Raw genomic sequence first — 24,225 nt, 5'->3', positions numbered from 1 at the left:
GAAAGAAAAATAAAGGCACAGATCAGCATGGTTGACTAACCAAAACTCCATGACTGTAATTAGAAGCAAAAGGAAGCCTAGAATGCACATCTCCTAAGTGTGCAAAGCAAATATTTTTAAATTTTGCATTGTGCAGAATATTAAGCATGTATTTATTCTCAAACATAGATCGAAGTAGAAATTCCAAGAAAGATGGATCTTATTGCAGTTATTTCTATAATATCAATGTTAATAACATCTAACATTTGCATAGTACTTTAAAAATCATAATAATATCTGATATTTACATTACTCATTATTTTAATACTTGCATTTCTTCTATCAGAACATGCTACTTTATAATTGCAAAACATTTTCAGGGATCTTAATTCATTTAATTCTTGCAAAAATCCCAGTGAGGTCAAAGATATTTAAAAATTGGTAGTAGAGGCTTGAAAAGTTAAGTGTCTTGAGCAAATTTACAAGGTTGGCAGATGATAGCATTAGAACTAGCAGCACATATGTCACCTGACTCTGTAGAATATATACAGATAGAGCATACCTAATGATAAATCCAGTATCAACACCAATCTCTAAAAAACCAATAAAATGATGATGAATTATTTTAAAAAAAGGAAAAGTGTCTGAATATTAGTTTTCCAAGAGATTACTCCAGGAAGTAATGATTACTACAAGGGTATATTCCTTATTCTTTTCATGAAGTAATTCTCCGGGAACTAGAATGATTTTTCAAAGGCAGTTATTACATCTGACTGGAGGTAGAAGTACATAATGGGCACTTAAATATAGTTCAGCACTTTTAATTATTTTTTAATGATCATTTCAGTAATTTTCCAAGGAGATCTGGCATAATCAATGAACCAAAACTTCCATGATTTCTTGCATATTTCTAGGCTAATTTAAGCCTTTCCTGCAAGTTTAATTAGCATTCAAATGGAGTAGACATTCCTCAGAGAACAAGGTTCTGACAGCATGTGCAAAATTAAGACCAAACCAAGCTTCTGTGGTTGGTTTATGTACTAATTTGGAGAAAGTGTACAAATGCAAGAGCCTCATGTAGAGTGAGATAACCCTTAGTGAGAGAGCACTTCAAATTTTCAGGGTTCCTGTTTAGAAGGATATATTCTTCAGAAGGGGCATTCTGACACTCAAATTAATTCTGCAATGAATTCTGGGAAAATTCCCTAGTTTTCTTTGAAATGGTTCAAGCTACGCACTCAGTATATTTGGGAGTCATCTTGGAGATTAAGCAGGTCAGCAAACTTCATCCCGAGCCCTGACATTCCTTCAATTATTAAGGCAAATACCAATAGAATATGAGTTTTTTCCTTCCTGTTTCCTACAATGATTTGTGGAAATGATAAGCAAAAACAAAGCTGAATTTAACAACTTTTCATCTCTGTCAATATCTACTATGAATTAAATCCTCCTCCCTTAAAAGCAAAAGCAAAGCAATGTGGCAGGTAGTCTCACACATTCTCATTTCTGCTATTTCTCCCACTTACTCCTTTCTTTCCTCACTTGTGTTCACTGATCTGTTTTTATTATTGAGTGCTGGAGGTATGCAAGGAAGAAATTAGAAATGAGAAGGCTGTATCTACTCTGCATTTCACACTTTGTTAAGCAAATTTGCACTGCTTAGGGGCATGGGTGCTAAAGTTTCTATGAGTTATCTCAATTTCCAGTTCCTGCTGTTACTGGAACAAATTGAAAGGCCATTTTGGTGCATTAAGGCCATGTCATTCCAAATCTAACACTGCCCTAAAGGGGTCTTTAAAATGAGCTGTGGTTTGTATTTCCCACTTCAGTGAAAATGATTTCATATCACCAAACTGCCTACTTTTAACTTGGACCAATTTGTGTGGGATTGCATATTCTTGGTTTCTATTATGTCAAAATCTCTCCTCCATTTTTCCTCCTCTACCTCTGATAGCTCCTCCTTTGATTCTTCTTCCTTGACCTCCTCCATAAATAATGGCATTTTCCAAAGTTATAGGCCTTGGCCCACTTCTTTTATCTTTCTTAAGCTTCTAGTGAAGTTGGTTTCCATATGTTTGTTCCCAAGATTTACCTCTAGTTCTATCCTCTCTCACAAACTAGACTGATTTCTTTCTCTCTGTGCACCAGGTATCTCTACCCAGATGCCTTGAAATATCTTCTACTCTTAACTTTGTTTTACACCATCATTCCAGTTGATCACTTGCTTCCATTCAGTAAATATGCCAAGCTCTGTCCTACTTCAAGGCTCCAAGCCTTCATCTAAAATGCTGTCCTCTCCACCTAATTACTAAATAAATATTTCACTTTATATTTTATAAAGGTCATGGCTGACAACTTCCCCCTTTCTCAACCCTCAAAACTAAATAAGTGCTGTTGCACCACACACATCCCTAGCGAATTCCATTTTTTAAGAAGTTAGCGTATTTTGGAGTTTATGTATTTATTTAACTTCATTTGTTCATTGTTTGTCTCTTCCATCAGGCCAGTGATTCTCCACTTTGGCTGCATTTTAGATTGTCTGGGAGCTTTTAAAAAATCTTGATATGTGAGCTCCACCCTAACCCACTGAATTGCTGGGGATGCAGTCCAGACTTCTAATTTCAGGTGATTCTGATGTACACTGTGAATTGAATACCCTTGAACTAGATTGTAAGCCCTTGGAGGACAAGAACCATATTTTTTTGCTCACTGCTGATTATACCCAGTACTCAACACAGTGTCTGGACATAGTACTCAAAAATATTGACCTCTTAAAATAAATAATACTAAAATGTTCTAACTTTGGACTTACTGTAGTTTTCTGAACTTCCTCTGCAGAGAGTTTCTCTCTGCCTTAGCTCATGTTAATTCTTTCCTCCATCTGAAATGCCGGCTTCTTCTTTTTCTTGGTTCATGTAAATTCATTTTTTTTACTCTTTTTCTTTTTTAAAGTAGCCCCATGCCCGGCTCAATATGGGGCTTGAACCCATGAACTGGAGATCAAGACCTGAGCTGAGATCAAGAGTTGGACATTTAACTGACTGAGCCACCCAAGTGACCCCATGTAAATTCATTCTTTAAGACTCACCTTGAATACCATCTTCTTCAGGAAGTCTTGCTAGTACCCCAGTGGGACAAATGTCCTTACTCTGTGTCCTTTAACAGTTTGGGTTTATGTCTACCATAGCACCTAACACATTATTTTGGAATGATATAGGTGCTATTACTTGCTTGTGAACTCCCTAGGGTTTTGGATCATTTCTCATTCTTTAAATTGCTCATCTTCCTCTACTTTTTATTCTGATTATTATTATTTTTTATTTTTTCCTTTTATTTTTATTCAGATTTTATTTATTTGTCAGAGAGAGAGAGAGGAACACAAACAGAGGGAGCAGCAGGCAGAGGGAGAAGCAGGCTTCCTGCTGAGCAAGGAGCCCAATGTTGGACTCGATCCCAGGACTCTGGAGTCATGACCTGACCTGAAGGCAGATGCTTAACTGACTGAGCCACACAGGTGTCCCTTTTTATTCTGATTATTGACTTTATTACTGATTTAGTTTCCCAAGATATAAAACCCAAAGTCAGCATTTCTTCTCTCCTCCCTTAAGTTAGACATCAGAGATGTACAAAAATGTTCATTGTAGAGTTATTTTACAATAGAAAACATTTGAAAATTGATTATATTTATAGATTATAATATTATGCAGCTTTAAAAATAAGGTGGTAGAAGATAACTGAATAGTAAATAAAATGTAATTATGATATATAGTTATATGATAAAAAATAAATACAGTATGTCAATTTTATAAAACAAGCTATCTATCCATCAATCAGTATAAAAGATAGATTGCAATATATGAGTAGTGATTATTTCTGGGTGGTGGAATTTTTGTCTTTATGTTTTTTATGTGTTTTCCATTTTAAAAATAATGAGCATATATTACTTTTGTAATCATAAAATTTACAGTAAAATTGGAAAGAATGTGGCATTAATTATCCACTAATTGGGTGAGCTAAATCGAGGTAACTGATAGCTTGCTGAAGATATAAAAAGGGCAGAACCACCTTTCACTTCTGTAACTTTTTTCTCCACTTTAAATATTTGGCATTAATGGGGTGTGATAATTGATGATTTACATTTATACAAAGCAACTTTTCAGACTTCCCACACTTATATCCTATAGGTAATGAAATCCATATTGTTTTGTTCCAGTTTGAACTTAGAGTAGATTATTCTTTTATAAAACTCTATGTCATAATTCTTTCTATACTATGGAATTCACCCTGGAAATTCTGTTTAAACTATGCTCTTGACCTATATCTGAACTTAAATGTATTTATTTACTAGTTGTGCATTCAAAAGATAGCATGCACTCACCTTTTTGCAGACAAAGTCACCAGGTAAATAAACAATGGATTTCAGTCTTAGCAACATGTCATAAATCATCTGTGTATCACAACCCTGAAGAAAAAAAATCACAAAGAGAAAAATAATTTTTATACAGCTACAAAGACAACATTCCAAATAATTTTAAAATGTCATGAAAATTAGTAGTAATAAAAGTTGTCTGTGTTAACACTAAAATATTAATTGCCAATGGATATGGACTTGTTTTGACCCAAAATTTAGGAAGAAACCCAAACAAACCTATAGTGTGAATGCAAGACTTGGGATCCTGGTCAGATTTTTTTTTTAAGATTTTATTTATTTATTTATTAGAGAGAGAGAGACAGTGAGAGAGAGCATGAAAGGGGAGAAGGTCAGAGGAAGAAGGAGACTCCCCGTGGAGCTGGGAGCCTGATGCAGGACTTGATTCCAGTACTCCAGGATCATGACCTGAGCTGAAGGCAGTCGCTCAACAAATGGAGCCACTCAGGTGCCCCAGATTTGGGTTTTAATCCTGTCTCCACTACCTATTACTACAGAACATTTTCTAATCTGTTAAGTGGGAGTTAAAAAAGTACATTTCATAATGGTAAAAATTTTACTCATGTAAAACTTAATATAATGTTTAATTAATGATCGCTATTAATGCTTATGATAACATAATAGTGATAATAATTACTAGTATTAAGACTGACCTAGAGCAAAATAAAAATCTGAACATTTTTCTTTTTCATAACATTTTTCATATAGTTGTTTGATATTATTATTTAACTTTCCAAACTTGTTTGTCTTTCTTTACCAACTTATTTACCTTCTTAAAGGCAGAGTAACTGTACATAATGTATACAACAGCAATATCTATTGAGTGAATGATGTTCATATCCACTTTAATAGTGTAAGAGACACATTTGATTTGTTAGAATATGCATGTATATTTGTATTGTACACAAAGAATTATAATTTATCTCTATGATAGGCTAAAGAAAAATTGATAGATGCTTCAAAAATGTTGCTTTATGTACTGGTTTGGAATCTTTTGCTTTCACCAAATATTTTAATTTTTTTTCTCTCAGAACTGCTAGCATGTAGCTGCTTTTCTTTTGTGGTTGGTCCTTCCCATCCCTTAGGGGAATTATTATTTTGTGGAGAACTAATCATAGTCAGGAGCAGAGGAAGGAGGAGGAGACATAAAGGGCACGCTCTCAATTTGTGGATTGGATAATCATTCTTTCGGCAATCACCAGTTTTCTGTAATGATTTCAGTAGCAAACACTTGACCTAGATCCATCTGAAATTTAGACTTCATGGTTGTTTGACTGATAAGGAACGTTAATAATTTATGATTGAAGTATCTTCATGTAGCCATTGGTAAGGAACACTCAAACGAAATTAAAGTCAGAATTTTAAAAATTTATGTGAGAAAATAGAGTTTTTGGTTATCTAGGATAGGAAAAAAAAAGGCCAAGGCTGACAGGAATACCTTCTTAATACAGCCCAACAAATATTGATGAAAGGCTGTTATGAGCAAGCCTTTGTACATGCCCTTGGAGCTATGAAAGATTAAAGAAAGTAAGCTAGTTGGGATGATATTTTAAGTAAACAGAAAAGCTGTAATTGATGGTAGAAGTGAATCATGTAATAAGACATTCCAGTTAAATATCCATAAAACTTTTAAGAGGTGGGGCAGTTACTACTTCCTGGGAGTGGGGACAGGAGAGAGGGGAAAGCACCAAGAATTTGCTCATGTGGATGACACAATTTGAGTTTGTTGAAGATGGTATGATTTGTATTTGCAAAAACACAGAAAGATCCTTTTAGGTGAAGTAAAATTTACCTTTTCTTTCCTTGTTATGTATTTGTTTTGTGCAAGGTATATAATTTTTATTTATATCTGTTTTATTCTTACTGTGTCTCATAGGTTATCATATTTGCTAAAGAAAATGACAAACATTAATTTCTTTCTAAAAATTGTGGTTATTTTGTTTTTAGTAAAAATTCTATAAATATATAGCTCATGTCCCTGATTTCTTTTTCTTTTCTTTTCTTTCTTTTTGATCTTATTTATTTATTTTAGAGATGGGGGAGAGAGAGAGAGAGAGTGAGAATGAACAAGAAGACACCTGGGCTGAGGGCAGAGCTGGATTTGGGGCTCAGTCTCATGACCTTGAGATCATGATCCTAGCCAAAATCAGGAGTGGCATGCTTAACTGACTGAGCCACCCAGGCACCCCATCATGTACCTGATTTCTTTTCTTTTCTTTTTTTTAAATTTAAATTCAATTAGCCAACTTATAGTACATGATTAGTTTCAGAATGTAGTGTTCAGTAATTTATGAGTTGCGTAAAACACCCATTGCTTATCACATCACGTGCCCTCCTTAATGCCTATCACCGAATTACCCCATCCCCCCACCCACCTCCTCTCCAGCAACCCTCAGGTTTTTCCCTATATTTAAGAGTCTCTCCTGGTTTTTCTCCCTCTCTGATGACTTCCCATTCAGTTTTCCTTCCCTTCTCCTATGGTCCTCTGCCCTGTTTCTAATATTTCACATATGAGTGAAATCATATGATAATTGTCTTTCTCTGACTGACAAATTTTGTTCAGCATAATAACCTCCACTTCCATCCACGTTGATGTAAATGGTAAATGTTCCCTCTTTCTGATGGCTAATATTCCAGTGCCTGATTTCTCTTAAAGCTGTAACTGGTTTGGAGTAATTTCATTTTGGAAATTGGTGTTCTGATCACTCAGAACTCTTAGAAAAAAACACAAACAAACTGGATTTATCCTAGGATCTCCCTTACTAAAGCAAAGTTCATGTTCTTGATGTTTTAGAGAAAATTCATTAGAAATATACTTGGAAGTTCTTAAGCATAAACACATTTGAAATATCATTGTGATGAAGCTAACTCTCAATCACTCATATCCATGGAGAAGAATAACACTGTAAATAATCAGAAACAGAAGACTGAAAAGACCCACTTACATTTGTGCAGTTTTATTTTTTTGGCATTAATTTTTACAATCCTAGTTATAATTTGTAGGCCGAAATAAACTTTTCATTCCTTGAACAATTCCTATTGCAATGAACTTTGATGAAAATTCCCAACTGTATTAAATTTTACTCATAGGAGTTATTAATGATTTTAAATGTTTTCCTATGAGCATAATTCTTGTTCTATAAATACACAGAGATGTGTGTGGCAGTACTGTTTTTAGTACTGAAAAAATTGGAAACAACATAATGTCAATCTGTGGACAGATAAAAATGTTGAATAATTATAGGTTGGAATATCATAGAGTGGTTAAAATAAATAAATCAGACCATTCTTTGTATATAGATATGACTGAACTTGACAAAAAATTGAGCTGCATACAAAAGCAAGATGTAGAATACAATCAATATGACTCTAGCTATGAAAACACTACACAAAATAGTCATTGATGTCTGTATAGATATAAAGTAAAATTATAAAAATGAGGACTGGAAGGATACCTTTGAAATCATCTTAGTGGTCCCTTCTGAGGAAGGTGGGAGACTAGAACTGGAGAGAAGAACTGATGAGTTGTCAGCTTGACTTTTATTAATTTTAATGAAAATGAAGTAAAACACATATGTCAAGATCGTTTGTAGGAACAGAATGCCATTTGAGGAAGAACACATTTCATCTTTTCTCTTCTACCTTCAGGTTAGCTCACTGGCAGAAAGCACTAATAAAGGAAACCCAATCCATGGAAGTGTTAGACCAAACTAGGAGAAGAGCTCTAAAATAGATAAGCAAACAATTATTGCTTTCCTCAGTAGAAATGTGCAAGTGCCTACATGAATAACTTTTAGCTTATAGCTTGGATTTCCTCAGAGAAGAACATCTGAACTGTTATAAATATGAATTTTTATTAACACATTTGCATAGAGTGTGTATCAATTTATGTAAATGGCACATAGCAGCTGTATGTAATAAAAACTTACAGTTTAAGTTTTACCAATTAAGTGATTCTGTCCCCTAATAGTTTTATGGTCAAGTGCCATTGGCCTTGGGGCAGCTGTGATCTAGAACTAGGTCCTTCTCATCCGTACTTAGGCTTAGTGAATGCCGTTTGCATTATGAAGTTGTTATAGTTTGTGTCTGACAACAATTATCTCCACCCCCATGCCTCGGAAATGATTATTTTCTTGAGATACACTTTGTTCCACTATTGTGTGATTAAAAAGAATTACATCCCAGGGCTAGTGTTTTTTCTTTGTAATGCAGCTCCATTTCTTTTATAGAGGCCATTAGGAAATTTTCTGATTTACAGAAGGTCAGAGCTAAGTCATTGTTTCATAAAAGTCCTTTTTAAAAATAAAGTGAGAGTACCTGCACCAATATCAACATTAACATTATATTAATAATATTTGTATTAAATTTTGCTATTTTCTTATCTTTACCTGTTTTATTCTTTCAACCTTCCTGTGATGCCTGGCATTAATTAATATATTATCACTCCTGGTTTTTAGATGAGGGAATGGAAGCTCAGGAGGTCTATTGACTACTTCCCTAAGGTCACACATGCAGTAGATGTCAGAGAAAGGGAATCACCAAAGTGTATGTGTTGTTGTTGTCTTTTAAATCTACATTTGGGGCAACTGAGGGTAAGACCTGTGTATTATTCACTTCTGTACCCTCAGTGTCTCACCAGTGTTTGGGGCACGCTAGGCACTAGGTAAATATGTGGTGATGTATAAAATGAAGTTGTTAGATATTATTCTGTTTTCAACAATGGGAAATTCAGTGATATATAAATGTATATTACAGATTTAAATAAAGATTCTGGTCATTTGAAAAGAAATAGAGAAATTTTATTTTTATTTTATTATTTTTAGAGATTTATTTATTCATTTTAGAGAGAAAGAGAGTGCATGAGAGCTGGGGGAGTGGCAGAGAGAGAGAATCCCAAGCAGACTCCTTCCTGAGTGCAGATCCCTAATGTGGGGGTTGGGGGGGCCTCCATTCCACAGCCAATGAGATCATGACCTGAGCCAAAACCAAGAGTCAGAAGCTCAGCCAACTGAGCCATCCATGTACCCCTCTATTTTTACTTAATTCAAAACATAGAATATAAATTAGATGGTGCTTCCTGTACTTAGAAAGTTCTTTTAATAAGGTTAAGCTCTGAGCACAACTGAAAAGCAGGTGAAATTTATTTTTGGAATGACTACCTTCTTAGTCCTGTAGGATTTCTCCAGTTCTATGTTTATTTCTGCTTAAATTTTTTGAAACAGAACTTAAGATAGTCCTGGTAACCTATAATTCACTGTGACTTCAGGTGTCCCTCAAGTATAAACGATAGTCTTCAGGGATTTTCCCAACTTACTCTTACTTATTATAAAAGGAAGCGTCTTATCCCATCTTAAACTCCATTCCTATTAAGGAAGTGATGGGTGATACGTGTAGAACAGAGAATTCTGAATCCAGTTGCCCATGCCACCGACTTTCCAGTCATGGTAGCTATCAGGAGCAGGAAAGTCAAATGTGATAAATAATTTGCACGTTACTATGCCATAACTTATTGAGTTCTAAGTGATGTTGGGCCCAACTCTATGCTCAATATTTGCAAACACTAGTAAAAGTCATTTCCATCAAGATTTCCTTGAGAACTGACAATAATTCTATTTTTCTGTGAGCTTCGGTATCACACAATCGAAGTGGGAAGTCACAACCTTGTGGATGAATCTAATCCATCTTGAAAATAGGTTCGAGCAGGGCCACATGAAGGACCTGATTTTACCAGTGTAGTAACTCCCGTGTGATTAAACCAGTTTTATCTTCCAGTTAGTAATACGGTAATAATAAATATAGAATTTACTATGTGGCAGGTGTTGATATAAACACTTCATATGTTTTGAGTCACATAATCATCATACAACCAAACTAAATATTATTATTTAGAATTTCCCTGCCTTATTGGGAGGCACTGGAGAGCAGAGACTCTGTGGGTGTCCTATCTGGAGTGCCTCACGCTTTAGACAGAGTAACTGTTCAGGGCGTGTCGTTGAATGGAGTTCATCTGGGTCATAAACTCATTGTTCAAAATACTTTAAAAACTCTAGCAACAGTACCTTATTACTGATACCACCAGGGTAAAAATAAAGTTAATAAAATTGAAATGTAGTTAAGTATTACTGTAATACTCTGATTTGAAACCCTTCAGAGAAAATATGTGATGGCATATCTGATTAAGGTGTTACTACTGGGGGATTGTGTGTGACTGGTAGAAATAATTACGTCATTTCCATTCCATTCCTGACTCAGTCTGTCACTCACATAGTTTGTCACCCCCACCCTTCCTCTTTCCTACCACTAAAGTCAAAACCTTTTCAGCCTTCATTTGCCACATAATCACAATGAGTCACAGGTCCCAGTGAGGTGTCCTGTTTTGGATCTGTTCTGAATTTTTACTAGAGCAGCAAATAGTGTGAAACATTGTGCTTTCCTTGGCAGTCTGGTGGTGCCTACATTCTCATTTTGGTATCTCTGGATCCCTGATTTCCTACTGTTAAGCTCTTTTTGTTTCTAAAGGATGAGATTTAAGATTTTGGCCACTAGGTGGCGGAATAGAACTTTTATTAAATTCTCTCCCATTTCTGGCAATTTAGTTGTAGAGGCATAATGCGATTTCCCTCGCACTTGATTTGATAAACGATATTTAAAAATCGAAATCAAAATAATAATCATCAGAAAGTAGAGAAAGCTTCCCAGCTTTATAGAAATGAATTGTTCCTTATTAGCTTAATACTTGTGCTTGGGCTGTAACAACATGCAATCTGCAAGGAAGAGAGCCATTTTTTTGTGGAAAAATTTTTTAAAAAATGTTATAATATAACTATTCATCTTGAAGCTCTTTGGAAGCTCTGATAACCCCATGTAGAAGCAGCAAATCTTACTACTTAACCACAATTGATTGAAGCAAAGTTTAGTAAAATCCTATGATTCTAATTCTACTTGCTTTGACAGAGAAAAAAAACACATGAGATTGAAGGTCTTTTCTTAGTAAGAAAGTAGAAAAGTGTGTGTGAATTTAGGTTTCTGGCTGTGAAACTGATGTGCTAATACTAATTCTGTGAAAGTTGCTAAAGAATGGCCTTGAGCTAGCATTGTTTTTTTGACCGTAGGAAAACTTTTCTGGTTCCTCAACATCTTATCATTTATCCAGGTAGGACTGGTGGGGAACTGAAAAATAGCATTGTAGAGTGGTTAAGTTCATAGACTGTGGAGTAAGAAAAGCCTGTGCTCAAACCCTGTCCCACTGCTTTGAGATCTATGGCCTCAGTCAAGTAAGTAGTTTGCACTTTGTGTAAAATGGGGATACTAATAAAACTTTTGTTAGAGGTTTGCTGTGAGAATTAATTGAGAGAATGTATTGAAGCAGATAATACAGTGTAGTACATAGTGAGAATAATAATAAACAACAGCTATTATTATTTTTGAGAAGATGCATGTATCAATTTTCAAATTTGGCATTAGCAATCGCTTGGTTTCTTACTTTTGACTTAATTATATTCCCTACAACTCTGACAGTGCTTGGGGGCTGTGATGGTTAATTCTGTGTCAACTTGGCTAGGCTACAGCCTTCTTAGATATTTAGCCAAACATAAGTCTAAATGTTACTGTGAAGGTATTTTTTAGATGAGGTTAATATTTAAGTTATTATACTTTGAGTAAAGTGTGGAAAAACTCCATTATGTGGGTGGGCCTTATTAAATCAGTTGAAGGCCTGAAGAGGAAAAAAAACCCCAGAGGTTCTCTGAGGAAGAAAGAATTGTTTGCACACTGCCTTTGGATTTGAGCTGCAACATTGACTCTTCTTAGGGTTGCCAGCTTGCAGGCTTGCCCTGCAGGTTTTGAACTTGCCAGCTCTGATAATTATATTAGCCAATTTCTTAAAACAAATATTTCTTTCTCTCTATATATGTGCCTATTTTATTGGTTGGTTCTATTTCTCCAGACTATGTGACTAACATAGAGGTCATGTAAGAATTGGGTATAGCAAGGCTTATGGTGATAGTATTAGGATTGAAGGATCAAGTATAGTGTGGACAACTTTCATGGGACATTGTTCATATTATAATTTATGATATTCCAGCATTGTATTACTTTTGCTAAAGCATTACAATAGTCATTGCTCCACTAATATATAAACAAATTTCACAAGGCTAAAAGGAAAGGAATATAAGCACAGTGCTTTTATTTTATTTTATTTTTTAAAAAATATTTTTCTTATTTATTTATTAGAGAGAGAGAGATCATGAGAGGAGAGAGGTCAGTGGGAGAAGCAGACTCCCTGCCGGGCAGGGAGCCCAATGTGGGATTCGATCCAGGGACTCTAGGATCATGACCTGAGCTGAAGGCAGTGGCCTAACCAACTGAGCCACCCAGATACCCCTATTTTTTAATTTTTAATAAAGATTTACTCATTTATTTTTTAGAGAGAGAGAGAGAGAGAGAGAGAGAGTTTGTGTGCGTGTGTATGAGCTGGGGGGGGGCAGAGGGAGACAGTGGGGGAGAATCTCAAGCAGCTTCCCTGCTGAGCATGGAGCTCAACTGAGAACTTGATCCCATGACCCATGAGATCCTGACCTCAGCAGAAACCAAGAGTTGGACGCTCAATCGCTCAACTGACTGAGTCACCTAGGCATTCCCCCTCCTTTTTTTTTTTTTTAAGATGTATTCATTTATTTTTTAGAGAGAGAGCAGTTGCAGTTTAAACAAAATTTAAATATAAAACAAAATTAAAGGAACAGATATATGTCTTTTGAAAAAACTGAAGCAAGGTTATTTAGCATAGAATCATTCTCTGGTCCTGCACTGCAAACAAATTCTATTATGTCTGTATCCATTCTCAAATTTACAAAATGGAGAAAAGTCCTTGTGAAATTTTTGACTGAAGATCTAAGCTATAAACCTAAAATATTCCTTAGGGCATCTTAAAATAAATCTTTGTTACGTTAAATGATTTTCAAGTACCTTTTATTTCCCTTAATTTTGAACATTGGGAAGGCACAAAACATGCTTGTCAGCCTCCAATCTTGGTGCCAGATTTCTGTTTTTGTTTTTGTTTTTTTTTCCCTCTGTCTCTTTCTCTCTCTCTTCCTGTCTGCCTGCCTTTTAAAGATATGGAAGATTCATTTTCAGGAAGAATTCAAGATATGGATGTTTTTGACAGTTGACAGTCATGCTTTGTTACCCTTGGATGTTTTGGTCTATTCATTGTAGTTCTATTTCTTGTTTTTGTAAAACTGAAATCTACACTGTGAATTTCCTCCTTTCCAGCTTCCTTTGCTTATAGAATTGGGCCCACACTACAGGGCCTGGCTTCAGCTGACCTTTCTAGATTTGTCTGTGGTTATCACCCTATGCTCTGGTCATAAAGAACTTCTCATCCTGTAAACAGGTTATAATTTCCCACACTTGTAATAATAAGTCATATGAAGGCTCCTGGCCAGGAGCCTCTACCTGCTCACTCTGTGGACTCCTAAGCATCCTTTGGGCATACATACTTCAAATGTTCTCTCCATTGTGCATTCAGCCTGAGGGCATAGGTGATACTCTGTGAATGTATGTAACTGATTCAGAAGCAACACAAGAATTAATTTGGTATAATTTATGAGGTAGGGGTGTAGGATCACTCTTCAGCCTCTTTTCTCCTTAAAAAAAATTCCATAATCTACTAAGACTGCCTTTGCAAAAATAAAATTAGAAAGATTCCATACCTACTTATTTTCTTCTTCATTTAGCTTTAGAAAAAGATAACTTTTTAAAAATTTAATAGAAATATAGAGTGGGTGAAAGGAGGAGCAAGATGGCAGAGGAGTAAGAGACTGAAATATCATCAGGTCCCAGAAATTCATCTAGATAGTTATAAAACCATTCTGAACACCTACAAACTCAATAGGAGATAGAAGAGAAGAGGAGCAGCAATTCTAGGAACAGAAAATCGACCACTTTCTGGAAGGTAGGACATGCAAAGAATTGAAACCGAAGCAATGGGAAGATAGACCACAGGGGAAGGGGACAGCTCCTGGGCAAGTGAGAGAGCAGCAGAGCACAAAATCGGAACTTTTAGAAGTCTGCTCCACTGAGGGATGTCACTCCAGAGGCTAAATGGGGGGTGGAGCCCTTGCAGGGACAGTGTCGTCTCAAGACCACGGGGCCACAAAAAGACCAGGGAGGCCTGAGTGGAGGGGAGAAGCTGGCTGCAGAGATGGAGCCAAGAAGTGGGCTCTCATTTTGGAATTACCTTAAACCATGATCCAAGGCACAGTTGAACCACTGCTCTTCGAGCAGGGACCCTACAAGTGGCAGATCCAGGGAGACCCTCTCCTATCTTCTCTGGGAGGAGCAGCACTGGAGTGTGTGGCAGGAATCTGCTGACTTTGGAGACTCCAAACAGGGCCATGCACCACATATAGAAACACTTGGTCACAGGCTGGGTGAGCTCACAGGCTGGGTGCAGCCAGATACCAGGGATACGGGAGGGATTGACTGCTTATCTCTGAGGGCATATTGAGGAGTGGGGCCCTGAGCTCTTGGTTCCTATGGGGCCTGGAGATTTGGAGGCTGCCATTATCATTCCCGTCCTCCAAAGTTCTACAGAAAGTGTTCAGGGAACAAAAGCTACTGAGAGCGAACCCGAGCAGAATAGTTAGCCTGGCCCCTGGCAAGGGCAGTGCAATTCTGCCTCAGGCAAAGACATTTGAGAATCACTGCAACAGACCTCTCCCCCAGAAAATCAGCAAGAACATCCGGCCAAGACCAAGTTCACTGATCAATGAGAACTGTGGAACTCCAGAGCTTGGAGAAAGAACCACAGTAGAATTCATGGCTTTTCCCCCATGATCCTTTAGTCTTTCAAAGTTAAATTTTTTTTTAGTTTTATTTTTTTCTTATCCTAATTTAAAAAATTTTTCCCTCTTTTCTATTTTAATGTTTTTTAACTAATTTATCTTATCAATACATTTTTAAAAATGTTTTCAAATTTTCATTAGTATAATCATATCCTTTCATTGTATTTAAACTTATTTTTTGTATACATACAGGTTTTTTTTTTTCCTTTAAAATTTTGGGATACAATTTCCTCTAATAGATCAAAATATACCCTAAATCTAGCACATGGCTTTGTTCTAGTCTCCTGCTTGATCACATTCTTTCCTCTTCTTTTTTTCTTTATTTTCTTTTTCAAACTTCTTATCTTATTAATTCCCTTTTTAGAATCTTTTTTGATTTTTATCTTTACAGTCATATTCCATCCCTTCATCATGCTTACCCTTGTTTTTTTATATATATGTTTTTCCTTTAAAATTTTGGGAGGCAGTTTCTTCTAACAGACCAAAATACACTCAGAATCAAGTGTGTGGATCTGATCTGTTCACCAGTCTAATATATATACATATATATATTTTTTCTTTTTTTTCTTCCTCCTTCATCTCCCTCCAGTTTCAGGTCCCTTCTGATTTGGTTAGTGTATATTTTTCTGGGGTTGTTGATACCCTTTTAGTATTTTGTTCTCTCATTCATCTCTTCTTATCTGGATAAAATGACAAGGCAGAAAAACTCACCACAAAAAAAGAACAAGAGACAATACTGACAGCTAGGGACCTAATAAATATGGACATTAGTAATATGTCAGAACTAGAGTTCAGAATGACAATTATCAAGGTGCTAGCTGGGCTCAAAAAAAGCATGGATGATATTAGAGAATCCCTTTCTGGAGAAATGAAAGCCCTTTCTGGAGAAATAAAAGAACTAAAATCTAACCAAGTTGAAATCAAAAAAGCTATTAATGATGTGCAATCAAAAATGGAGGCTCTTACTGCTAGGATAAATGAGGCAGAAGAAAGAATTAGTGATATAGAAGACCAAATGACAGAGAATAAAGAAACTGAGAAAAAGAGAAATAAACAACTACTGGACCATGAGGGGAGAATTTGAGAGATAAGTGATATCATAAGATGAAACAGTATTAGAATAATTGGGATCCCAGAAGAAGAAGAAAGAGAGAGAGGGGCAGAAGGTATATTGGAGCAAATTATAGTAGAGAATTTCCCTAATTGGGCAAAGGGACAAGAATCAAAATCCAGGAAGCACAGAGAAGCCCCCTCAAAATCAATAAAAATAGGTCCACACCCCACCATCTAATAGTATAACTTACAAGTCTTAGTGACAAAGAGAAAATCCTGAGAACAGCTTGGGACAAGAGGTCTGTAACATACAATAGTAGAAATATTAGACTTTCACCAGACCTATCCACAGAGACCTGGAAGGCCAGAAGGGACTGGCATGGTATATTCAGAGCACTAAGTGAGATGAATATGCAGCCAAGAATACTATATCCAGCTCAGCTGTCACTGAAAATAAAAGGAGAGATAAAAAGCTTCCAGAGCAAATGAAAACTGAAAGAATTTGCAAACACCAAATCAGCCCTCTGGGAAATATTGAAAGGGGTCCTCTAAGCAAAGACAGAGCCTAAAAGTAACAGACCAGAACAGAACAGAGACAATATACAGTAACAGTCACCTTACAGGCAATACAGTAGCACTGTTACCCTGAATATAAATGGGCTAAATGCCCTAATAAAAAAACACAGGGTATCAGAATGGATAAAAAAACCAAACAAACAAGACCCATTGATATGTTGTCTACAAGAAACTCATTTTAGACCCAAAGACACCTCCAGATTTAAAGTGAGGGTGTGGAAAATAATTTGCCATGTTAATGGACATCAAAAGAAAGCTGGGGTGGCAATCCTTATATCAGATAAGTTAGATTTCAAGCCAAAGACTATAATAAGAGATGAGGGAGGACACTAAATTGTTAGATCCTCTTGTTGGACAGACTCTTTAAATACTTAATACTTAATACTTTAAATATCTATGCCCCAACATGGGAGCAGCCAAATATATTTGATTTTGTTAATCACAAAATCTAAGAAACACATCAACAATACTACAGTAATAGTAGGAGACTTTAACACACCCCCCCCTTACTGAAATGGACAGATCATCTAAGAAAAGATCAACAAGGAAATAAAGGCTTTAAATAACACACTGGATCAGATGGACATCACAGATATATTTAGAACATTCCATCCCAAAGCAACAGAGTAGACATTCTTCTCTAGTGTACATGGAACATTCTCCAGAATAGATCACATCCTGGGTCACAAATCAGGTCTCAACTTGTACCAAAAAATTGGGATCATTCTCTGCATATTTTCATTCTCTGCAATGCTCTGAAACTAGAACTCAATCACAAGAGGACAGATGGAAAGAACTCAAATACATGGAGGCTAAAGAGCATCCTACTAAAGAATGAATGGGTGAACCAGGAAGTAAAAGAAGAATTAAAAAAAATTCATGGAAACATATGAAAATGAAAACAACTGTTCAAAATCTTTGGGTCACAGCAAAGGCAGTTCTGAGAGGAAGGTATATAGAAATATAAGCCTTTCTCAAGAAACAAGAAAGGTCTCAAGTACACAACCTAACCCTACACCTAAAGGAGCTAGAGAAAGAACAACAAAGAAAGCCTAAACCTGGAAGGAGAAAAGAAATAATAAAGATCAGAGCATAAATCAATGATAAAGAATACAAAAAATCAGTAGAACAAATCAATGCATCTAGGAGCTGGTTCTTTGAAAGAATTAATGATTGATAAACCCCTGGCCAGACTTATCAAAAAGAAAAGAGGAAGGACCCAAATAAATAAAATCATGAATGAAAGAAGAGAGATCACAACCAACATCAAAGAAATACAAACAATTATAAGAACATATTATGAGCAACTATACGTCAGCAAATTTGACAATCTGGAAGAAATGGATGCATTCCCAGAGACATATAAACTACCATAACTGAACCAGGAAGAAATAGAAAACCCAAACAGACCCATAACCATTAAGGAGATTGAAGCAGTCATCAAAAATCTCCCAACAAACAAGAGCCCAGCGCCAGATGGCTTCCCAGGGGAATTCTACCAAACATTTAAAGGAGAATTAATACCTATTCTCCTGAAACTGTTCCAAAAAATAGAAATGGAAGGAAAACTTCCAAACTCATTTTATGAGGCCAGCATTACCTTGATCCCCAAACCAGACAGAGGCCCCATCAAAAAAGAGAATTATAGACCAATATCCTTGATGAACACAGACGTGAAAATTCTCACCAAAATACTAGCCAATAGGATCCAACAGTACATTAAAAGGATTATTCACCAAGACCAAGTGGGATTTATTCAGGGCTGCAAGTTTGATTCAACATCCCCAAATCAATCAATGTGATACAATACATTAATAAAAGAAAGAACAAGAACCACATGATACTCTCAATAGATGCTGAAAAAGCATTCGACAAAGTTCAGCATCCTTTCTTGATTAAAACTCTTCACAGCGTAGGCATTGAGGGTACATACCTCAATATCATCAAAGCCATCTATGAAAAACCCACAGCAAATATCATTCCAATGGGGAAAAACTGAGAGCTTTTCTCCTAAGGTCAGGAACATGGCAGGGATGTCCAGTATCTCCACTGTTATTCAACATTACTAGGAGTCCTAGCCTCAGCAATCTGACAACAAAAAGAAATAAAAGGCATTGGAATTGGCAAAGAAGAAGTCAGACTCTTACTCTTTGCAGATGATATGATACTTTATGTGGAAAACCCAAAAGACTCCACTCCAAATCTGCTAGAACTTGTACAGGAATTCAGTAAAGTGTTAGGATATAAAATCAATGCACAGAAGTCAGTTGCATTTCTATACACCAACAGCAAGACAGAAGAAAGAGAAATGAAGGAGTCGATCCTATTTAAAATTACATCTCAAACCATAAGATACTTAGGAATAAACCTAACCAAAGAGGCAAAGAATCTGTACTCAGAAAACTATAAGTACTCATGAAATAAATTGTGGAAGACAAAGAAATAGAAAAACGTTCCATGCTCATGAATTGGAAGAACAAATATTCTGAAAATGTCTATCATACCTAAAGCAATCTATACATTTAATACAATCCTTATCAAAATACCATCAAATTTTTTCAAAAAAATGGAACAAATAATCCTAAAATTAACATGCAACCAGAAAAGACCCCGAATAGCCAGAGGAATGTTGAAAACGAAAGCCGAAGTTGGTGGCATCACAATTCCAGATTTCAAGCTCTATTACAAAGCTGTCATCATCAAGATGGTATGGTACTGGCACAAAAACAGGCACATAGATCAATGGAACAGAATAGAGACCCCAGAAATGGACCCTCAACTCTATGGTCAACTAATCTTTGACAAAGCAGAAAAGACTGTCCAATGGAAAAGACAGTCTTTTCTTTCTTCTTCTTTTTTTTTTTTTTTAAAGATTTTACTTATTTATTTATTGGACAGAGAGAGAGATCGCAAGTAGGCAGAGAGGCAGGCAGAGAGAGAGGGAGAAGCAGGCTCCCTGCTGAGCAGAGAGCCGGATGTGGGACTCGATCCCAGGACTCCGAGATCATGACCTAAGCCGAAGGCAGAGGCTTAAGCCACTGAGCCACCCAGGTGCCCCAAGACAGTCTTTTCAACAAGTGGTGTTGGGAAAATTGGACAGCCACATGCAGAAGAATGAAACTGGGCCATTTCCTTACACCACACACAAAAATAGACTCAAAATAGATGAAAGACCTCAATGTGAGAAGAAATCAAAATCAAAATCCTTGAGGAGAACACAGGCAGCAACCTCTTCGACCTCAGCCACAGCAACTTCTTCCTAGAAACATCACCAAAGGCAAGGGAAACAAGAACAAAAATGAACTACTGAGACTTAATCAAGATCAAAAGCTTTTGCACAGCAAAGGATACAGTCAACAAAACCAAAGACAACTGACAGAATGGGAAAAGATATTCGCAAATGACATATCAGATAAAGAGCTAGTATTCAAAACCTATAAAGACCTTATTAAACTCAACATCCAAAGAACAAATAATCCAATCAAGAAATGGGCAGAGGACACGAACAGACATTTCTGCAAAGAAGACATCCAAATGGCCCACAGACACATGAAAAAGTGCTCAACATTACTCAGCATCAGAGAAATACAAATCAAAACCACAGTGAGATACCACCTCACACCAGTCAGAATGGCTAAAATTAACAAGTTAGGAAATGACAGATGTTGGCAAGGATGCAGAGAAAGGGGAACCCTCCTACACTGCTAGTGGGAATGCAAGCTGGTGCAAACACTCTGGAAAACAGCATGGAGTTTCCTCAAAAAGTTGAAAATAGAGTTACCCTATGACCCAGCAATTGCACTACTGGGTGTTTACCCCCAATACACAAATGTAGTGATCCAAAGGGGCACGTGCACCCAAATGTTTATAGCAGTAATGTCTACAGTAGCCAAACTATGGAAAGAACCTAGATGTCCATCAACAGATGAATGGATAAAGAAGATATGTATATAGATGTACGTATGTGTGTGCGTATATATATATATATATGAATATATATACACACACATACATATATATATATTTACACAAACACATATACATATACGTATACATACACACAGTGGAATACTATGCAACCATCAAGAGAAACAAAATCTTGCCATTTACAACGATGTGGATAGAATTAGAGGGTATTATGCTTAGTGAAATAAGTCAATCAGAGAAAGACAATTATCATATGATTTCTCTGATATGAGGAATTTGAGAGGCAGGGCAGGGGGTTATGGTGGGGGGGAATGAAACAAGATGGGATCAGGAGAGAGACAAACCGTAAGAGGCTCTTAATCTCATGAAACAAACTGAGGGTTGCTGGGAGTAGGGGTGTAGGGATGGGGTGGCTGGGTTATGGACATTGGGGAGGTTATGTGCTATGGTGAGCCTGTGAAATGTGTAAGCCTGATGATTCACAGACCTTTACACCAGAACAAATAATACATTATATGTTAATGAAAAAAATAGAAATATAAATGGAAATGGGTTCTTTCTGGAAGAAAATGTATTTTTAATGGAAATGTCAGAAAAAAGAATGAATCTAAGTTTATGACTAACATCAAGATGTGAAGATTTAACCTTTTTTCTCAATCAGATGTTGCTGATTTTATGGATTTAAAGAAATATATGTAAAAACAAAGGAAAACACTCTGATATTAGAAACTGATAACTTCCCAAATTAGAGATAATCCTATAAAAGTCATTGGTATATAACTTAAAGCTTTTTTTTTTTTTTTAAAGAGAGCCAATTGTTGTTACCTATTCTTAGTTAAGTTAGTCATCAAAGTATAGAGAGTGTTATAACATTTTTAAAATACTGTGAAAATAATTTAGCTTTGTGGCTTTCACACCTCACTAGAAGCAATCATTGATTTGGTTTGTATCATAAAACAATTTTATTTATAAGATCCTCCTTTTACAAGGGTACCTGGCTGGTTCAGTCAGTTAAGCTAAGCATCTGCCTTTGGGTCAGTCATGATCCCAGTGTCCTGGCATGGAGCCTGAGCCCTGGAGTCTTGCATTGGGCTCTTTGCTCAGTGGGGAGCCTGATTTTCCCTCTGCTCAGCCCCTCCCCCATTCATGCTCTCTCTCACTCACACTCTCTCTCAAATAAATAAATAAAATCTTTTTTTAAAATAAAATCTTAAAAAAATCATCCTTTCACTATTTCCTTCTTCCACTATTCAGCTCCTACCTCTTATTCCCTTGGCTTAACTACCTTGCAAAAATTCTTACAACTGGTTATTTGCAATGTGATATGTTGTTGAAATAATCAAGAAAACCAAATTATGTTAAAAATTTGGGACATTGTAATACATAACTGTTGATTCATACAGAGTTTGAGGTGAGCAAAAACGTCCAAGTGTAAAAAATTTGTTATAAAATTGACTGTGGCTCTTTTTATATTTGTAATATTTCAATTTTAGGCATAAATTTGGAACTTTTATGCTGTTGAAATTAATCTTGACTTTGCTTATTGTTTAAAATATTCAATTATTTTTAAGTTTTGCAATCTAACACATTTTAAACTGTTCCTTTTTACTTTGTGTCATCTGCCTATTTGAAAATCATATGGTTCATATCTTCATCAAAATCTGGTTAGGGGTGCCTGGACGGCTCAGTCGGTTGAGTGGCTGCCTTCAGCTTAGGTCATGATCCCAGGGTCCTGGGATAGAGCCCCGCATTGGGCTCCCTGCTCAGCAGAGAACCTGCCTCTCTCTCTCCCTCTGCCTGCTGCTCTGCATACTTGTGCTCTCTATCTCTCTGTTGAATAAAGAAATAAAATCTTAAAAAGAAATCTGGTTATATCAAGAAAAGAGTCCTAGGATACTGACCTAACACTGGTATCCTATGGAGCCAGGGGTGAACCTAACATTGGGAGTTACTCTGCCCAACCATTTTACCATACAGCTTCTGCTTCTTCATATTGTCCCTGATGGTGTTGATTATGCATTTTCAAGACATAGATTTCTGTCTGGATTACATCTTTTTTCCTGTCTTCACTTTCATCTTAGAGGATCACATCCAGTCTCATGGCTTAAAATACATGAATGTGTTAATATGCCCAAATTTATTACTCCAGCTTGGACATCTCCCCTGAACTTAGATTTATTCATCAAACTGCCTACATGACATTTCTTCTGGAGGTCTAACTCCCACTTCAAATGAACATATCCCAAAATAGTCTGTTTCTCTCCCCCTCACCCTATACTTAAAAACTTCTTATTTTGCAAATGGTATCTTTGTTCTTCCTGTTCCTCAGGCTTAAATCCATGGAGTCAGCTTTGATTCCTTTCTCTCTCTCTCTTTCTCCTCCCTTCATATAAGCAACAGCAAAAACTTTGGCCCCTTTCTTTAAATATATCCAATATTGGGGGAGACGAACCATGAGAGACTGTGGACTCTGAGAAATTAACTGAGGGTTTTGGAGGGGAGGGGGGTGGGAGGTTGGGTGAGCCTGGTGGTGGGTATTGTGGAGGACACGTATTGCATGGAGCAGTGGGTGTGGTGCATAAACAAGGAATTCTGGAACACTGAAAAGAAATTAAAAAGTAAATAAAAATTTAATTAAAAAAAGGCAAATCAAAACCACAATGAGATATCACTTTTCACCCACTGGGATGGCTGTAATCAAAAGTATAGCAAGGGTGGGGATTAAGGCCTACACTTGTCATGGTGAGTGGCAAGTGATGTATGGGTGTGTTGAATCACTATATTATATGCCTGAAACTAATAAAACACTATATGTTATATATATATATATATAAAATATATCCCCAATATTTGGCCACTTCTTAACAACTCTGCTCTTATTACTCTGGGTCTGGTCATGATCATCTCTTCTATTCATAGTTGCAGTAACTGCTATTTGATCTCCTCACTGTTCACATTTGTTTCCACAGTTTATTCTCCACATTATAGGTGTGATGATCCCTTCAAACTGATCTTAAATAGTCATCTGCTTAATTCTTCACTGGTATTTGCATCTCACAGTCCAATCCGGGTTTATCCTAGAGCCTCCAAGATCCTCCATTAACTTGCCCACCCGCATGGCTCACTCCCTCCCTCCCTTTCTTCCTTCCTTCTTTGATTCTTTCCTTTTTTCTTTCCTTCCTTTAAGTAGGCTCCATGCCCAGCATGGAGCTCAATAGGGTGCTTGAAATCACAATCCTGAGATCAAGACTTGAGCTGATATCAAGTTAGACACTTAACTGACTGAGCCACCCAGGTGTCCCAGCCTCCCTTTCTCTCTCTTTCCTTCTTTCTTTCTTCCTTCCTTCCTTCCTTCCTATCTTTCTTTCTTTTCCTTCCTTCCTTCCAATTTATTTGAGAGAGAGAGAGAGAGAGATC

General features: G+C 36.5%; 1 protein-coding gene across 2 annotated transcripts in view; it reads right to left on the bottom strand.

Moving 5' to 3' along the window:
- The window catches only part of CNGB3 (cyclic nucleotide gated channel subunit beta 3), a gene marked incomplete at both ends in the record, with an annotated part of 145,931 nt that overhangs the window by 24,772 nt on the left and 96,934 nt on the right, over nucleotides 1-24,225 (bottom strand). For both annotated transcript variants that reach the window (XM_080802459.1, XM_080802460.1), the window contains one exon: nucleotides 4,358-4,441. In XM_080802459.1, coding sequence (XP_080658585.1) covers nucleotides 4,358-4,441 — 84 coding nt within the window. The remainder of the gene's footprint in view (nucleotides 1-4,357; nucleotides 4,442-24,225) is intronic.

The sequence above is a fragment of the Martes martes genome (assembly GCF_963455335.1).
Source record: "Martes martes genome assembly, chromosome: 4".
Lineage (NCBI taxonomy): Eukaryota > Metazoa > Chordata > Mammalia > Carnivora > Mustelidae > Martes > Martes martes.
This window is presented reverse-complemented; position numbering and strand designations above follow the sequence as displayed.